Consider the following 18,519-nt stretch of genomic DNA (forward strand, 5'->3'; position numbering starts at 1 on the left):
ACTTATTTCATGGAACATGGGCATCGCTGGGCAAGGCCCAGCATTGGGCAGCACGGTAGCACAGTGGTTAACACTGTTGCTCCACAGTTCCAGGGTCCCAGGTTCAATTCCCGGCTTGGGCCACTGTCTGTGCGGAGTCTGCACGTTCTCCCCATGTCTGCGTGGGTTTCCTCCGGGTGCTCCGGTTTCCTCCCACAGTCCAAAGATGTGCAGGTTGGATGGATTGGTCACACTAAATTGCCCTTGGGTACAAAAAAGGATAGGTGGGGTTCCCGAAAAAAATTCTATCCCTAATTACCTTTGATTTGAGCTGCTTGCTCAGCTATTTCAGAGGGGCGGTTAGGAGTCGACCACATTGCTGTGTGTATGTGGGTCTGGGTCACGTTTAGGCCAGACCAGGGTAAGGATGGCAGATTTCCTTCCCTAAAGAGGACATTAGTGAATCTGATGACAATCGATGGTCACAATTGAGACCAACGAAATATTCCAGATTTGGGACATTAATGAAGCAGGTGGATTTGTGACAGTAATAAAAGATTGTTTCACGTGCTCTGCATTCCAGATTTTTGTTACAAATTTAGCGCACCCAATTCTTTTCTTCCCAATTAAGGGGCAATTTAGAGTGGCCAATCCACCCACCCTGTACATCGGTGGCAGGTTGGCAAGTGCTCAGCACTGTTGCTTTACAGCTCCCGGGTTCCATTCCCGGTTTGGGTCACTGTCTGTGCGGAGTCTGCGCGTTCTCCTCCCCCCCCCCCCCCCCACATGCCTGCGTGGGTTTCCTCCAGGTGCTCCGGTTTCCTCCCACAGTCCAAAGATGCGCAGGTTAGGTGGATTGGCCGCGCTAAATTGCCCTTAGTGTCCAAAAAGGTTAGGAAGGGTTACTGGGTTAGGGCGGAGGTGTGGATTTGGGTGGGGTGCTCTTTCCGAGGGCTGGTGCAGACTCGATGGGCTGACTGGCCTCCTTCTGCGCTGTAAGTTCTATGATCTTTGGGTTGTGGGGGTGAGACCCACGCAGACACGGGGACAATGGGCACATTCCAGATTTATTAATTGAACTGAAACTTCATGGTGGGATTTGAACCCTTGTCCCCAGGGGATTTACCTGGGCCTTTAGATTACAAGTCAAGCGACATTACCACCATCTTTCCTTAAGCTGTATGTAGATTGGTTGATCTAAGTATATTATTTATCTATTATATATTTTACAATCAGTCCACAGGAAGGAGATACCCATTTGCCGCCTGTCTCGTGTTCAGGGTAGAAGTGTTCTGAATCAGGAGTGAACGATATTGCGAAGGGCCTTTCTTGGCGTCTGACAGAATGGTGTCAGATGCACCAGCCGCATGCAACCTCGATTTTTTTTTTTTTTAGTAATTAGATCACAGTCAATAGCGAGGCAAGCTGTCGGGAGAGCTAGCAATGCCAAGAGGACATGATCTGTTCTGATCTGACACGGAGCTCGCCACCGTCCCTGTCGACAATGGGCACCCTGGAGGGATGGGGCAAGCTGTCAGTCAAGACAGGTCAGGCGAGGAGCACGTAAAATAGATCGTTCCCCTCTTCCTTAGTTCCTTGCGACCCAGTCGATCGTGAAATTTAAAGTCCCCCCCCCCCCCCCCCCCCCCCCCCCCCCGATGGCAGAGCCAATAAAAAATCAATCTGGCTGTAGAGTTGAATCAGACACGCTCGAAGGTGGCAGGTTCAATTTGCTGTTTTGCGCTAATGTTTGGGCCAATCTGTTAAACACTCTTGGACGTTTTCTGCGGGCTTAAGCCGCTATTCAAAAAACATCGGAGAGGAAGGACAGACAGACGGACGGGACAGGATTATAGACCGGTTATGGCACAGGGCCATTCGCCCCGTTGGGGCCATTGCAAGAGCAATTCATTCAGTCCCATTCCTCCACCATTTCCCTGCAACTGTGCAAATCTTATCCTGTTAGATAATTAGGGGGTGTTACTTGGACTGGAGAATTACAGGGGGTCGGGGGGGGGGGGGGGGGGGTAGCTGAGGGGAGACCTAACTGACAGGCCCAGAAAGTGTGGTTAGGAAGCCAGTTTTCCCCTTGATCGAAAGGTTCGTAACCAGCGGATATAGATTTGGGGTCTGAGGTAAGAAGTTTGGTAAGGATGTTGTTGCGTTACACTTTGTGCTAATATGTCGTTACTCTTTACCTTGTGATCCAGAATGGTTTGATGGGTTGATGATAAAGAAAACACCAATCTTTAACTAGAAGCAAAACTGATTTACTGAATAACGATGGTTTAGTGGGCTAAACGGCTGGCCTGTAATGCAGAACAAGGCCAGCAGCGCGGGTTCAATTCCCGTACTGGCCTCCCCGAACAGGTGCCGGAATGTGGCGACTAGGGGTTTCTCACAGAACTTAATTGAAGCCTACTTGTGACAATAAGTCGTGATTATTATTATTTTAATAATTAGATCACAGTTCCTCACCCGCGCATTCGCGCACTCTACAGAGCTATATTACTAAAGTAAGATTGAGTCTGTTAAATATTAATCTATAATTAAGTATTAACTAATGGTGTCCTTGTGCTACCTCTCTTATCTAAACTAGTCCTTGAGCTGTGATCTCTCTCCTCTGCTAACACTACCCAAGATTCCCTGAGGTCTGATATTTATACTGGGAACTGGTGGTGTCCTCTAGTGTTTGAATTACACTGAGATGTAATAATGAACCCTTTACTGGTATACCTATATACCTATTTAGAACCTTAGTTTGGCCACATTTGGAGTATAGTGTTCAATTCTGGTCGCCACATTACCAGAAGGATGTGGAGGCTTTAGAGAGGGTGCAGAGATTTACCAGGATGTTGCCTGGTATGGAGGGCATTAGCTATGAGGAGCGGTTGAATAAAGTCGGTTTGTTCCCACTAGAATGACGGAGGTTGAGGGGCGATCTGATAGAGGTCTACAAAATTATGAGGGGCATAGACAGAGTGGATAGTCAGAGTCTTTTTCCCAGGGTAGAGGGGTCAATTACTAGGGGGCATAGGTTTAAGGTGCGAGGGGCAAGGTTTAGAGGAGTTGTACGAGGCAGGTTTTTTTACACAGAGGGTAGTGGGTGCCTGGAACTCGCTGCCGGAGGAGGTGGTGGAAGCAGGGACGATAGTGACGTTTAAGGGGCATCTTGACAAATACATGAATAGGATGGGAATAGAGGGATACGGACCCAGGAAGTGTAGAAGATTTTAGTTTAGGCGGGCAGCATGGTCGACACAGGCTTGGCGGGCCGAAGGACGTGTTCCTGTGCTGTACTTTTCTTTGTTCTATCTACATATCATTATAGATGTGAGGGGAATTGTTGGGATCCAGAGGAAGACATTTCAAAGGTACATGTTTGCACACTTGAGGTGACGTGACATACAAGTCTACAGACCAAGAGTTGAAAGTTGGGATTAGGCTGGAGTACTACCTGTCGGCTGAAAGGCCTTCTTCCGTGCTGTGAATGTCTCAGATTCTATAATTATCCAGCGTATGAAAGATGAAGGACAGGTAAATGTTTAAGGTAACTTATTTTCCTGATGTTGGTTGAGGAAAAAATATTGGCTCCAGGACACAGGGAAAGTAATCCTTAGCCAGGGTTGAATTTAACGCTTCCCCCAAGGTGGGTTCGGAGGCGTGGGAGAGGGGTGGCCTAAAATTGAATGGATGAAAGTCCCGCTGGGAAAGTCAAACCCAAACTGAGGTGGTCAGGGCTTCAGGTGGGAATCCCGTCCTTTCACCGATCAAGGCCCTTGGTGACCGCTTAAGGGCCTTATTCCGCCCAGCCTCAATCTTTAGGCTGGCGAGTGCAGTTAAGGTGGGAAAATTTACAATAGAAAACTTCCCCCCATCTCGGGGGGGAGGGGCGAAACAGCTTCCTTCTCCATATGCTCTCCTGTCTCTCAATATTACAGTATTGCTCCCCAAGCCTCGCCTGACGTTTACTTACATTGGGGCAGCCCGGTGACACAATGGTCAGCACTGTTGCCTCACAGCGCCAGGGACCCGGGTTCCATTCCGTCCTTGGGTGACTGTCTGTGTGGAGTTTGCACTTTCTCCCCGTGTCTGCGTGGGTGTGCTCCGGTTTTCCTATCACAGTCCAAAGTGCAGGTTACATGGATTGGCTGTGTTCAAATGCCCCTTAGTGTCCAAAGATGTGTAGGTAGGGTGGGGTTGCGGGGAGAGGGAGGGGGCGTGGGCCTCGGTAGATTGCTCTTTCAGAGGGTTGTTGCAGACTCGATGGGCCAAATGGCCGCCTTCTGCAATGTAGGAATTCTATAAGTTAGTGCAAACTCTCGGCATAATTGCACCTGTGGATGGCAGCACGGTGGCACAGTGGTCAGCACTGCTGCCTCATGGTGCTGAGGACCCGGGTTCGATCCCCGCCCCGGGTCACTGTCCATGTGGAGTTTGCACATTCTCCCCCGTTTCCGCGTGGGTTTCAACGCCCACAACCCAAAAAGATATGCTGGGTAGGTGGATTGGCCACGCTAAATTGCCCCTTAACTGGAAAAAAAAATTGAGTGCTCTTAATTTAAAAAAAGTTACCAGAGCAAGTAGTGGAGTTGTGCCAATCTTGATTGGTTCTTATTTTGCCAGAGTTTTCACAGGTTTGAAGTTAATGTGTTCGGACAGAGGTCTCGCCCCTAACCTCAAATGCAGCTTTGGACAAGTGCTGACAAGCTGCCCATGGAGGAGTCCAGGGTTCCGTTATCATCTGGCGTGACTGGGGTTTGATTCCCTCTGTGAGCCCAATTCTACTTTAGACTATGTGCCCTTTCCAAAAAGAGATACACACTGTCTCTTTGAGCACATTTTCAGTCTCCCCCACCACCTACCTGTCCTGGTTCATGCTCTCCCCTTCCCCTATACCGCACCCCACCCCTTTTCAAACACGCGGTCAATGTACCACGAGGAAAGGAATTGTCAATGAAAACTGAAGACATGAGGAAGGTTGTGACTGTCTTGTTATGCTCTTGGCGTAGCATAAGCTGCTTTCTTGATGTTCACTCTGACAAAAGAAGGTTCAGACGTGGAGATAACTTCAACACGTTTATTAAATTATTTAAAATTCTCCTACTTGGATTCGTCTCTACTGTTAATCCTTCTATAGCTACTCAGACTGACAAACCAGTCTGCTACAATCCACGTGGTGGGTGTGATGTTGAATCAACCCTGTGTCTGTACTCACTGAGTGTCTCCACTGGAAAGAGGAAGATCATGTGTGCTGTGTCCTTTATATATGGGTTGGTGTAATGCCCTCCTGTGGTGGTGTCACCTCTGTGTGTATCGTGAATGCCCATTGGTCGTGTCCTATCTTACTGACCTATTGGTTGAGTGTCTGTGTGCCATGTCCCTGGTGCTCCCTCTAGTGTCTAGCTAGTCTATGTGTATTTACATTAACCCCTTGTGTATCTATAGTGATGCATATCACCACAGTGACTGGAAGTTTTAACTCTGTTTAAGATCCGGTTGCATCCTGAGGGGTCTTGTCGAGGTGGATGAGGAGAGAATGTTTCCTCGTGTGGGAGAACCTGGAGGGGGGGGGGGGGGGGGGGGTCACCTTTTAAAAATAAGGGGGCGCCCCATTTAAGACAAGAAATGGGAAACCTTTTCCCTCCGGGGGGTCGTGAGTCTCTGGAACTTTCTTGCTCCAATGACTTGAATATTTTTAAGGCAGAGGTAGACACGATACTTGATAAGCAAGGATGGGGGGGGGAGTGTTAATGGTTGTTTAGGGTAAGCGGGAGGTGATGTTACAATCTGGGCCGGGATACTCCGGTCATCGGGATTCTCTTTTCCCGCTGGCAGCGCACATCCCCGCTCGAGGGTTTCCCGACGGCGTGGGGTGGCTCCAATGGGAAATCCCACTGACAAGCGTCGGGAAGAGGGAATCTCTCCCCACAGTGAACGGTGTGCTGCCAATAAAAACACGGCAGGGCAGCACGGCGGCGCAGTGGGTTAGCCCTGCTGCCTCACGGCGCCGAGGTCCCAGGTTCGATCCCGGCTCTGGGTCACTGTCCATGTGGAGTTTGCATATTCTCCCTGTGTTTGTGTGGGTTTCGCCCCCCCAACCCAAAGATGTGCAAGGTAGGCGGATTGGCCAGGCTCAATTGCCCCTTAATTGGAAAAAAATGAATTGGTTACTCTAAATCCTGCCCCATATCAGCCACGATCTTTATCTAATGGCGGAGCAGATGTGATGGGGCCGAGTGGCCTATGTGTATGTTCTCTCTTCAACAGATGCTGCCAGACCTGGTGGGTATTTCCAGTGCTTTTCGGTTTAATGTTTTTGAATGATTCAACTCACCGCTCCTCTCTTTTGTTTCCTTACTGCTCCGATAACTCTAGCCTTGCAGCATCATTCCTTTTCCACGATTACTTTTTGCCGTACATTCGGCCCCCTTTTCCACCTGATCAGAGGTCTTCCCTTTTTGTCCTTGCCTCCCCCCCCTCACACTTTCTCCCCCATCTCCACACCGGCTTAAAATCCGCTGCATCTCCTCCGCCAATTTCGACAAAGGGTCATCGACCCGAAAAGCTGACTCTCTTTCTCTCTGCCCAGATGCTGCCTGACCTGTTGAGTACTTCTGGCGTTTTCAGGGCGGGATGCTCCATTTCTCTCCCGGCCGCGTGTTTCTCGTCAGCGCCGTCCGCTGACGGCGGGGGGGGGGGGGGACTCTCTACCCCCGGCGCTCGTCGATGGGATTTCCCACTGACGCAAAACACGTGGAGAGCGGGGAAAGAGAATCCTAACAGCTGGAGAATTCCAGCCCCAGTTTCCCGTTTCATATTTCCAGCGTTTGTTTTTCTGTCGTTTATTGCACTGGATATGGTGGGTTGAAAAACAGGTGGTAGAACTTCAAAGGAATTGTTGGCTGCAGGAACGACTTGACACTCAACAGAAGGGCCGACGTGTTGGACGGGGCCAAAATAGAGGCAGTCGCCCACAAAACAACTTTAGTTGCACGATTTGGTCCCGCAGACGGCACTTGAGTTTATAAATACGATGGTCATAAATTATTAACTTCGGACAACTTCCACGCTGCATGTACGATCCCAGTTTAATAAAGTCGGTTGACACCAAACGTAAGAACTTTCAACAGAAACAACTGCGAGTGAGTTTTTTTTTTGCCTTTAAGAATTGCCAACATCAGTGCTGCCCGAAGCGATCACTAAAACATTCACTATATTATCATGGGGTTGTCGAGTCTGGCATGCAACACTGCACTTCCTCGTGTGGATCGGCCAACCCACCTTGTTCTAACAGCAGAAGGGATCCACTTTTCATCTGCCACCAGTACAACCATCTGGAGACGAGTGACCATCAGGAGACTGGTGGCAGACCTCGTTTAAAAGCATTAAATCAAAGTGGGGGCAGTGGTTTCCACCGGGTCTTGATTTGAACTGAACAATAAATTCAAAAATACATCTTAAGAAGGGTGGAGGAACAGAGCGATTTGCTCCCAACTTTCCCTGATGCGAAAGGAAGGATCACATCCCTTCAACGCTCTTTGCAACACCATCTCAGAACCGGTCCGGTGCAACAGAACAGCACTACATTTTGGTTTGTGCAAACAGTACTTTTTTTTCAAAGATGCATGAAGGTTGACTGCAAGACCCCCCCCCCCTCCCCCCTCCAAAGACTCAGAATTTATGGGGAAAATGGGTCAAGTAAGATCACAGATAGCAAGCAACCTACTTCCCTTCCAAGTCTCCAAACCCTCACATCCTACAAATGGCTCCCTCTCCCAGCTAAATGACATTAACGGTGATATTAGCAAAGTCCCAGCAAGCACCAGCCGTTGCGGTATCTTAGTATCTGGTTGAGAACATATCAAAGTCCAGTTTGGAGATCTCTCTCTCGTTTGAGAAATTGGCTCTGTCGATCCGAGACATTGGGCTCCCCACGGATTTCAGCCAGTTCATCCTGTAACAAAAAAGAAACAGTAGAGAAATGACTGGGCTCTGGCACCAGAGACAGGGAAGACCAATTGGTAGAGATCGTAGACGACGAGCATTGGTATTTGATGGCACTCTCCTTGTACCTGTGACATGGCGGAGGTGCTCAGTGTCAAACGGTATCCAGGCATGTGAATTAGAAGCAAGAGCAGCCACTCAAAGATTGTAACGGTCAAATTTACCACCAACAACCAGCGTGCTGTCAGGTCTAGGCTGCTGGGCACTATTCCTCAACTCGGGATGTAGTTGCCACAGGGGGTTCTGGAATCATGGCGAATGGTGTTTTCCCCTCTTGCCAAGTAGTCCATGGACAGACGGGGGTGCCAAATATTGGGGGCCTTCATTTTTTTTTCCAATTAAGGGGCAATTTAGCGTGGCCGATCCAACTTCCCTGCACGTCTTTTTGGGTTGTGGGTGGGTGAGACCCACGCAGGCACGGGGGAGAATGTGCAAACTCCACACGGAGGTTGACCTGGAATCGAATCCGTGTCCTCGGCAGCTGTGAGGCGGCAGTGCCGACCACTGCGCCACCATGCCGCATATTGGGGCCTTAATACTGGGATAGTCCTGCACACTCACATTAGCACTCTTGTCATGCGAGTGTCCCGTTAAGAACTATTTTTGTCTTATCGCATGGATTCAGTGATGTCATTGTGTGGGTGGAGCTGGGCTGTGGCTCTGTGGGTTTTTACTTTCGCTTTGGGTTGGGAGCTAGGCTGTGGCACCGGGTTTTACTTTCGCTTTGAGTTTGGACTGGGTTTGTACTGCACAGGTTGAAATAAGAGTTTAAAAGCTGTTTCCAGACTGCTTGATAACTTAAGAGAGAATTGCTTTCTGGAAGGAATCCAAACCAGCTGTTTAATAATAATAATAATAATAATAATCGCTTATTGTCACAAGTCGGCTTCAATGACGTTACTGTGAAAAGGCAATAGTCGCCACATTCCGGCGCCTGTTCGGGGAGGCTGGTACAGGACTTGAACCCGCGATGCTGGCCTTGTTCCACATTAAAAGCCAGCTGTTTAACCCACTTTGCTAAACCAGCCCCTTAGAAAGGAAACAAGAGTATCAATACCAAGTCTTGAGTGCCATGTGCTGGGCCGCACCTTTGAATAGGGGTTTCTGGTTTTACTTGGATTTTGTTATTGAATTGGAACAGTTAAGGGGGAATTCATGAAGGAATACAATAGATTACTGGAGCTGTGTGAGATATTTATGTTGGTATTTTCTTTTCAAACCCTCACACGAGGCAAAATCACAACTGCAAAGGGACCAAGCTACCCTCAACCTTTCCACAGTCAATGCATCAGTCCAACGCCTGCCAAACAGAGCTGAAGTATTGGTTTGTACATTCTTTCACAGTGAAGTGAGCATATGAAGTGGCTGGGGCACAGAAGCAAACAACTCAAATAACAGCTCCCGTCAGGTTGAAAGTGGGAAGTGGGATTGGGAAGGCACAGCATGCCCGCAACAGAGCTCGCCTGCAAATTAAACCATGAGGAGTGGGTGCAAGGTCAAGCTGAAAAACGCAAACTGAACTCTGTCAGGAAACTCCTCACGCATAACAGAGCAACACACGGGACAAGCTCCAAGGCAGGGCCGCAAGGGCAAAAAAAAACCCGGGAACCGTTTGAGAAATAGCGGGCTGTTAGGTCGGAAAGGACTTTCCGATTGACGAACCGCGCTGAGCGGATGGTGTTCCCGATCGAGGCCGGGATTCTCCGATCCGGGGTCTCCCCGCCGTCAGCGACAACGGAGAACATCACTCATCTGAAACTCCGTTCGCCGCAGCGAGACCGGAGAAACACGTTGGCGCGGAAGGGACGGAGAATTCCAGCCCATATCCATCAATGTCAGTAAATGGAGTTCTTCCCAAAACATCTGCTCACCGGCCCACTTGAAGGGGGGAAGAAAGAGGAAGGTAAGAAGGGATAGCAATAAAAACAGAAAATGCCGGGCAGCACAGTGGTTAGCAAAGTTCCTTCACAGCGCCAGGGTCCCGGATTCGATTCTCGGCTTGGGTCAGTGTCTGTGCGGCGTCTGCACGTTCTCCCCGTGTTGGCGTGGGTTTCCTCCGGGTGCCCCGGTTTCCTCCCACAGTCCAAAGACGGGCAGGTTAGGTGGATTGGCCATGATAAATTGTCCCTTAGTGTCCAAAAAGGTTGGGTTGGGGTTACAGGATAGGGCAGGAGGTGTGGGCTTACGTAGGGTGATCTTTCCAAGGGCTGGTGCAGACTCGATGGGGCGAATGGCCACCTTCTGCACTGTACATTCTATGATCTTATGAACTCGGCAGGTCTGGCAGCATCCTTGGAGAGCGACACGAATGTTTTGAGACCGTATGACTTTTCTTCAGTGAAAACGCAGAAAGTTAACTCTTTCCTCTCTCGACAGCTGCTGCCGGACAAGCTGAGTTTTTCCAGCGCTTTCCGTTTTTGCTCCGGATTTTGCTTTTATTACCAGAATGATAGCTGCCGGTGAGTGGGCGGGTCTGTCCCGCTAACATTTACGGGAATATAGCAATTTAGACCAATGCAGTCATGTTTAAGTATTTATTTTTTGTGGTGTTGACCAAGGTAATGTTGCCACGAAAGAAAGACAGACTTGAAATTTATGTATTTTTTTTTATTCATTCATGGGATGTGCGCATCCTTGGCTGGACCAGCATGTTTGTCCATCTCTAATTGCCCTTGAACTGAATGGCTTGCTGGGGCCATTTCAGAGTCCAATAAAGAGTCAACCATATTGCTGTGTGTGGTGATAACCACTGTAGATATGCATACTTGCAGTAGGGGGATGTATGGCTGTACCTGTAATACAGGTTCCTCCGGTAAGCCCCTGCCGGCTCGCTCCGCCCACAGGGAGCTTGTGTATAGATATGCGTGTGAGTCACTCAGACCCTAGTCTACAGTTGCAGCCGGAGGAATAGCATCACACTGCAATAAAGCCTCGCTTGTACATGTCTCTCGTCTTTGAGTATAATTGTTAGCGCCACAGTGTGGATCTGGAGTGGTGTTGGGCAACCTAGGGCCGCAAGACTGAAACCGGGCGTGTTTGCTAACCATGACCCTTGAAATAGATCGAATGCGTTTAATACACGCCGAATATTTCCCAACAGGTTGTAGAAAATGCTGACTCGTTCACATACTGATAGAACTCTCATCGACTCGAAATGGTTTGAATAAGTTCGAATAATGACTGGAGGCAGAGGGAGTGCCCGGCTCTCACGGTCAATGTTGTGGGCAATCAGCCTGTACCTCACTTCACTTGCCCTCGCTTTGCCTACGAATCACTTCAGTCATACCGGTAGGAAAAAAAAAACTACGCAGATGGAAACCAGCGGCGACTCTGCGCATGGGCAACGGTCAACAAAATGTGATGTGGGCCGCACCCAGAACTCTGATGGGCCGCGTGTGGCCCCCGGGGCCGCTGGGTGCCTACCACTGATCTGGAGTCACAAGAGAGCAGGTAAGGATGGCAAATTTCCTTCCGCGAAGGTCATGAGTGAACCAGATCGTTTATTTTATCGGGCTTCCCATGACATCTCAAAGTGGTTTATAGCCCATTAAGTACTTTTCAAAGTGATGTCGCCAGGTATTTCGTTTTTATAAGGAACGTCTAGACTGCGTTCCGGATTTAAGAGCTGAAAATTGAACCACCAGAGGCAGCGAAACAAGGATCGCTGGCGTGGAAGCTGAGCCGCAAGTCCAAGCGGCACCGCTGGTTTAAGGCCAAAGGAAACGGAAAGGATGAAACATTCACAACAGGAACTAAAACATCGAGCAAACCAAGCCCCCCAGTGCTTCTTGAAGAGTCTTTGAGCGTTTCAGTGACTGTGTGTCCAATTCAATGGCGGTGACCATTCACATAACCGAGGACGCGATCGCCTTGCCAAATCCAAACGTGCGAGGGTTTCTCACCAGCACCCAAAATTAATCAGGGCGTGGAGAGGAGATAAAGTAACACAAGCCCAACACGCTGCTGCAAAGTACTGTCTGTCTTGTTCCCTGCGAAGGGGGACAGATTCGACAGAGAGAGCGAAACTAGGTCAACTACCTTCTTCGCACAGAATGTGGCTCAGGCACAAGGGGAGGCGGCATGAACCAATAAACCTGCATTTGCTTCTGTCGCTTTGGAAGAATTTCATACTTATCCTGAATCTCGTTTGGGTAAAACAGCTTCCTCCGTTGGACAGTGTATGAAACGGCAGGGCAGTGGCAGCTTCCCGGCAGATGTTGCTCGTGCTGTCCGGGGCTTGCGACTGAGATACGAAGACATTTTGCTCCCCCACTCCCAAAACTGAATATCCGACAGCGAAGCACATCATCTAGCTTCCCGGTTGTGAATGTAACGCATCGAAGCCCAAAGCAGTCAATGAATTGCCTTTGAACGGATGAATTAGGAGCAGGGGGTGATCTATTCGGCCCCTCGAGCCTGCTCCGCCATTCAATAAGATCATGGCTGATCTGATTGTGGCCTCAACCCCACCTTCCCGCCTATTCCCGGTGTTGTAACCGGACTAATAATCCAGAGACCCAGGGCGATGATCCGGGGATGCAGATTCGAATCCCACCGTGGCAGCTGGTGAAATCTGCCTTTAATAAAAATCTGGAATTGAAAGTCTAATGGTGACCAAGAAACCCTTTGTCGATTGTTGTAAAAACCCATCTGGTTCACTAATGTTCTTGAGATAGGGAAATCTGCCGTCCTTACCCAGTCTGGCCTACATGTGACTCCAGATCCACACAGCAATGTGGTTGACTCTCAAATTCCCTCTGAACTGGCCTAGTAAGCCACTCAGTTCAAGGGCAATTAGGATGGGCAATAAATGCCGGCCCAGCCAGAGACAGCCACAGCCAATGGAAGAATATTGAGCAGCACGGTAGCATTGTGGATAGCACAATCGCTTCACAGCTCCAGGGTCCTAGGTTCGATTCCGGCTTGGGTCACTGTCTGTGCGGAGTCTGCACATCCTCCCCGTGTCTGCGTAGGTTTCCTCCGGGTGCTCCGGTTTCCTCCCACAGTCCAAAGATGTGCAGGTTAGGTGGATTGGCCATGATAAAATGCCCTTAGTGTCTAAAATTGCCCTTAGTGTCGGGTGGGGTTACTGGGTTATGGGGATAGGGTGGAGGTGTTGACTTTGGGTAGGGTCCTCTTTCCAAGAGCCGGTGCAGACTCGATGGGCCGAATGGCCTCCTTCTGCACTGTAAGTTCTATCTATGTAAATATAAAAGAAGTCTTTGACTCCATTGTTAGAAAATAACCAATCAATGTTTGCCTTAAAATATTATTTTTTAAAAAAAAATATTTTTATTGGTATTTTAACCTTTAACAGTATAACAGTTCCATGTGTAAGGCACATGGTATTTACAAAGCAGCAGCTCAAGTGCATCTGATACTTACAAGCCAGGTCTACATGTGACCCCAGATCAGTGGTAGGCAACCTGCAGCCTCATGTCTTATGTACAATAGTTTTTACACGTGGTTCCCCCTCTCCCCTTACCCTGTCGGAGGCATGTTCTGTTCCCCCCCGGTGTTGGGAGTGGGGGGCCTGCATAGCTCTTCCCTCCTCCCCTCATTTTGTGCCTTCTTTGGGATCCCTTCCCTCCCCATCGTCCTCTGCCCCGGTCTCTTAGGCATGCCCTCCCTTATCTTTCACTCTTTTTTTCCTAGTCGCTGTTTTCCTCGAACAGGTCTGGGGAGCAGGCTGACGAATTGCCCCCACGCTTTGTGGAAGCTCTCGTCCGACCCTCGGATGACATACTTAATCTTCTCCAGGTGGAGAAGTTCTGAAAGGTCAGCAAGCCAGTCCGCAGCTGTGGGTTGTGCTGCCGATGAAAGCCAAGCAGGATTCTCCGGCGTGCGATTAGGGAACCAGGGCGTCGGCCCTCTTCCCCCGTATGTAGTTCGGGTCCGATACCCTGAAGACTGCCACTCTCGGGCATGGCTCCACCCTCACCCCCACAATCTTGGGGACATCGCCTCGAAGAAGGCTGTCCAGAACCCGGCAAAGTCTGGGACAGGCCCATAAACATGTGGGTGTGGTTGGCCGGGCCCCTCTGTCACCATTCACATTTGCCCTCCACGTCCTGGAAGAACCTGCTCATTCGGGTTCTAGTCAGGCGGGCTCTGTGCACCACTTTAAAATGCATGAGACTTAGCCTAAAGGAGGGGGTGGTGGAGTTGGCCCTGCTCAGTGCTTTGCTGCAGAGTCCCTAACCCACTTCCATCCCCAGTTCGTCCTCCAATTTCCATCCAGTGGAAGTCTTGTCCTGTCTAGTAAGCATCCATGTGTTCCCACAGTCCCCCCCACCTTATTGTCCGTGTTTAGTTCCTCTAGGAGAGTGTATTTCAGGGCCCTAGGGTACCTTGCTGTCTCCTTATGGAGAAAGTGTATAATTTGGAGGTGCCTCAGCTCCTGTCCTGTCAGTAGATTTAATAGAATCACAGATTTCATAGAATTTACAGTGCAGAAGGAGGCCATTCGGCCCATCAAGTCTGCATCAGCCCTTGGAAAGTGCATCCCACTTAAGCTTACACTGCCACCCTATCCCTGTAACCCCACCTAACCTTTGGACACCAAGGGGCAATTTAGCACAGCCAATCCACCTAACCTGCACACCTTTGGACTGTGGGAGGAAACCGGAGCACCCGGAGGAAACCCACGCAGACACGGGGAAGATGTGCAGACTCCGCACAGGCAGTGACCCAGCGGGGAATCGAACCTGGGACCCAGGCGCTGTGAAGCAACAAAGCTACCCCCTGTGCTACCGTGCCGTCCAATGGTAGGTCCACATCCTCTGTCAGTTTGTTTAAGGATGCGAGTCTGTCCCCTATGTAGAGGACCCTGACCGTTAAGAATACTAATTGGCCCTGCCTTCAACTGCTCTCGAGGGAAGAGAGTTCCAACGATTCACTACTCTCCGAGAGAAAAAAGTTTTCTCATTTCTGTATTAAACGGGGAGACTCCTCAGTTTAAAAAATGTGTCTCTAGTACTAGTCTCTCCCGCAGGGAGAAACCTTTTCGCATTCACCCTGTTAAGTTCCCGCAATCTGAAATACTTCAGTAAGAGCACACCTCATTCTTTGAAGCTCCGATCAATACAGGCGCAGCTTTTCCAACCGTTTCTCATAAGATAACCAATTCACTGAAGGCCAATTGACTGAGTGTCTTCAAGACAGAGATAGATAGGTTCTTGATTATTAAGGGGATCAGGGGTTATGGGGAGAAGGCAGGAGAATGGGGATGAGAAAAATATCAGCCTTGATTGAATGGAGGAGCAGACTCGATGGGCCGAGTGGCCTAATTCTGCTCCAATGTCTTATGGTCTTACCACCTCGTCCCAGGCATCAGTCAAATGAACTTTGGAACTTGCACGCTATCTTGAAAAGGTAGCCAACCCCATGCTGGTTGGCTTCCCGTTTAATTTGAAAGAATTCGCTTCGCCCTCAGTGTGACACACACCATGTGTAAGAGCTGCGCAACATAGAACATAGAACAGTACAGCACAGAACAGGCCCTTCGGCCCTCAATGTTGTGCCGAGCCATGATCACCCTACTCAAACCCACGTATCCACCCTATACCCGTAACCCAACAACCCCACCCCCCCCTTAACCTTACTTTTATTAGAACACTACGGGCAATTTAGCATGGACAATCCACCTAACCCGCACATCTTTGGACTGTGGGAGGAAACCGGAGCACCCGGAGGAAACCCACGCACACAGGGGGAGGACGTGCAGACTCCACACAGACAGTGACCCAGCCGGGAATCGAACCTGGGACCCTGGAGCTGTGAAGCATTTATGCTAACCACCATGCTACCCTGCTGCCCCATGACCGGGATCTTATCCGGGAATGTGCGACTTCTGCCTGAGAAATCAGGTTCGCGCGGCAGGTTGAGCAGAATTCAGCTTTCAATTCCACCAACCGTGTGCAATTATAACCTGACCGCATTCACACACCTTTCCCCAATGACTTTGCAAGTTCATGCTAAATGGACTTGTAAAAATAGCACACCCGGCCTAGTTTACTGCAGCTGAAAGGACAAATCCTTAAAAAGATCTTCGAGTGTCCAAAAGAAGAGAACAGAATATAGCAGTGTCCAAGGCCCAGGTTTGCTAAATTTTCCTTTCAATCTAATTGATGGAGTAATTAAACCTCGGTTAAGTGCATTAATTTCTTTTAGAAGCTTGAGCTGATTGTGTGCTCTTCAGGGGAACACTTTAAATAGCTACTTGTAATATTAGCCAATTAGCTACATCACCGATATTTTAATACAAGCAATTGATACTTAAATACCTGATTACCTAGGCCATTTATTTTAATGTCTGATTGTCTATGGCATTGATACTTATCAATACCCAATTAACTACGTCACTGATGCTTTAGCAATTGATTGCCTACATCATTGACTGACACTTTAATACTCGATTACCGTAAAAGTTACCGATACTTTTGTCATCGGCTGTCGGTCAATGGTCTTGTCAACCAGGGGTCACAAATTCAATTGTAGGTTACTCCCCTAGACTAGTGGTGTCAGACAGCAAACTGATAAACCAGAAACCGGGAGCACCGCTCTGGGGGTCCAGGCTTGAATCCCACCATGGGTAGGCGGTAAGAATTGTCCTGCGGCAGGCAAAGGAGAACCAAAACATTTGATACATCTGCCATCTTTGTCGCACTTCGACCCGAAGCACGCACGCTGCACCCAGATCTTTTCCTGATGCCACTCTACAAACTGTGTGGTGAACCACTGTGTGTACCTGTATTAGGGGATGTAAGGTAGGACCTGCAATCTGCAGAGCTAATTTCTTTCCATTACATTTGGGTGTTAATAATCACCCAGGCAGTGAGGTGCTCCGGAGGGTGAATGCGTCAACTTCATGCGCGAGGTTGGGGCTGATACAGTGCGTATCTTACAAGGGCGAGGATGAGCTGACTTTTTGAGGGGGTGGAGGATGTTTGTGAACGGGGGGGGGGGGTTCTCCAACTGATGGGCCTTGTTCACCATGAATTTTCAAGAATCGGATGACATCGAACATTGGGGGGAGGGGGCGGGTTTGGATATATATGGGTTAATGGTGATTCGTTTTCATTGGTGTTCTGTATTCAAAATGTTAGGAGCTAGGCACTGCGTAGGGTAAACAAGACCTCCTCCTGTGCAAGATTGAGCCTGAAATAGTTTAAGGTGGTGCACAGGGTGCATATGACTCGGGCGAGAATGTGTGGGTTCTTTCAGGGGGTAGCAGATGAGTGTGAGAGGTGTGAGCGGGGGCCAGCGAATCACGCGCACATGTTTTGGAGTTTCGGTAAACTGGGAAGATTCTGGGCGGGAGTGTTTGCGGTCTTAGCCAGGATAGTGGAGGAGGGAGTGGATCCGGACCCTTTGGTGGCGATATTTGGGGTTTCAGAGAAACCAGAGCTCATGGAGAGGAGGAAAGGCCGATGTCGTGGCCTTCGCCTCTCTGATTGCATGGCGCCGAATTTTACCGGAGGGGCGGTCGGCATCGCCACTGGGGGGGTAGCGGCTTGGTTGGGTGACCTGTACGACTTCTTGCTAATATGAGAGATAAAGTATGAGTTAAGGGGCACTTCAAGGGGGTTTGAGGAAAGGTGGGGGATATTTGTGACTGTTTTTGAGGGGCTGTTCGTCATGGGGAGGAGGGGGTGAAAACGTGGAAAAATCTGTACAGACTGTAGAGTTGATTGTTGGGAAGTATGTTTCCTGGGGTGTTTATTCGCTGTAATCTGTTTTGATACATGTTTGTAATAAAATATATATTTTTTTAAAACAAAATGTTGGGAGCTGTGTGAGGGTGGGCTGGGATAAGGGGATTGCTGGCCAGGGGACTGCCAATGTATTTGTTATCGTTGATTCTCTGTTGATGTAAATTTGATGAAAATGTGAAAACGGAGGAGAATAAAAATATTTTTTAAAAATCATGCAGGCAGAGAGCACAGGGTGCGAAGATCAGGAAGCCCATTTTCTGTTCATCGACTTAAACAAATGGATGATCTGGCAGGCTCCACTGGAGGTGTGCGAGCTTCCATGTGTCAAACGGCAGGTAATTATACCCAAACACAAAAGCAATCTGCCCCAGTCGCTAGCTAATGCTCGAGAGATACCTCAGCATGCACATATTGTGCAGAGCAATGGTGTTGATCTCCAAGTATGTTCATGACATTGATCTAGCCATCTCTGCGTTATGGATTTCTCGTTTGCCAAGGTTAGTTTGGCTCTGGCACCAACACGAAGGGATCTCCAGACATCCAGCAGCAGTGATGTCATCAAGCAGGCTAAGCAGCCAATAACACTGAACAGGGGCAGCACAAGTGGATAGCACTGTGGCTTCACAGTGCCAGGGTCCCAGGTCCGATTCCCTGCTGGGTTACTGTCTGTGTGGAGTCTGCACGTTCTCCCCATGTCTGCGTGGGTTTCCTCCGGGTGCTCCGGTTTCCTCCCACAGTCCGAAGACGTGCAGGTTAGGTGGATTGGCCATGCTAAATTGCACTTAGTGTCCAAAAAAGGTTAGGAGGGGTTACTGGG

At 49.2% G+C, this 18,519-nt stretch overlaps 1 protein-coding gene across 4 annotated transcripts in view; it reads right to left on the minus strand.

Moving 5' to 3' along the window:
• Positions 1-7,047: 7,047 nt before the first annotated feature.
• LOC119958866 (acylphosphatase-2-like) overlaps positions 7,048-18,519 on the minus strand; it is a 71,721-nt gene continuing 60,249 nt past the window's right edge. For all 4 annotated transcript variants that reach the window (XM_038787376.1, XM_038787375.1, XM_038787374.1 and 1 more), the window contains one exon: positions 7,048-7,936. In XM_038787376.1, coding sequence (XP_038643304.1) covers positions 7,822-7,936 — 115 coding nt within the window. In that variant the 3' untranslated portion in view covers positions 7,048-7,821. The remainder of the gene's footprint in view (positions 7,937-18,519) is intronic.

The sequence above is a fragment of the Scyliorhinus canicula genome, chromosome 31, assembly GCF_902713615.1.
Source record: "Scyliorhinus canicula chromosome 31, sScyCan1.1, whole genome shotgun sequence".
NCBI classification, from domain to species: Eukaryota; Metazoa; Chordata; class Chondrichthyes; order Carcharhiniformes; family Scyliorhinidae; genus Scyliorhinus; species Scyliorhinus canicula.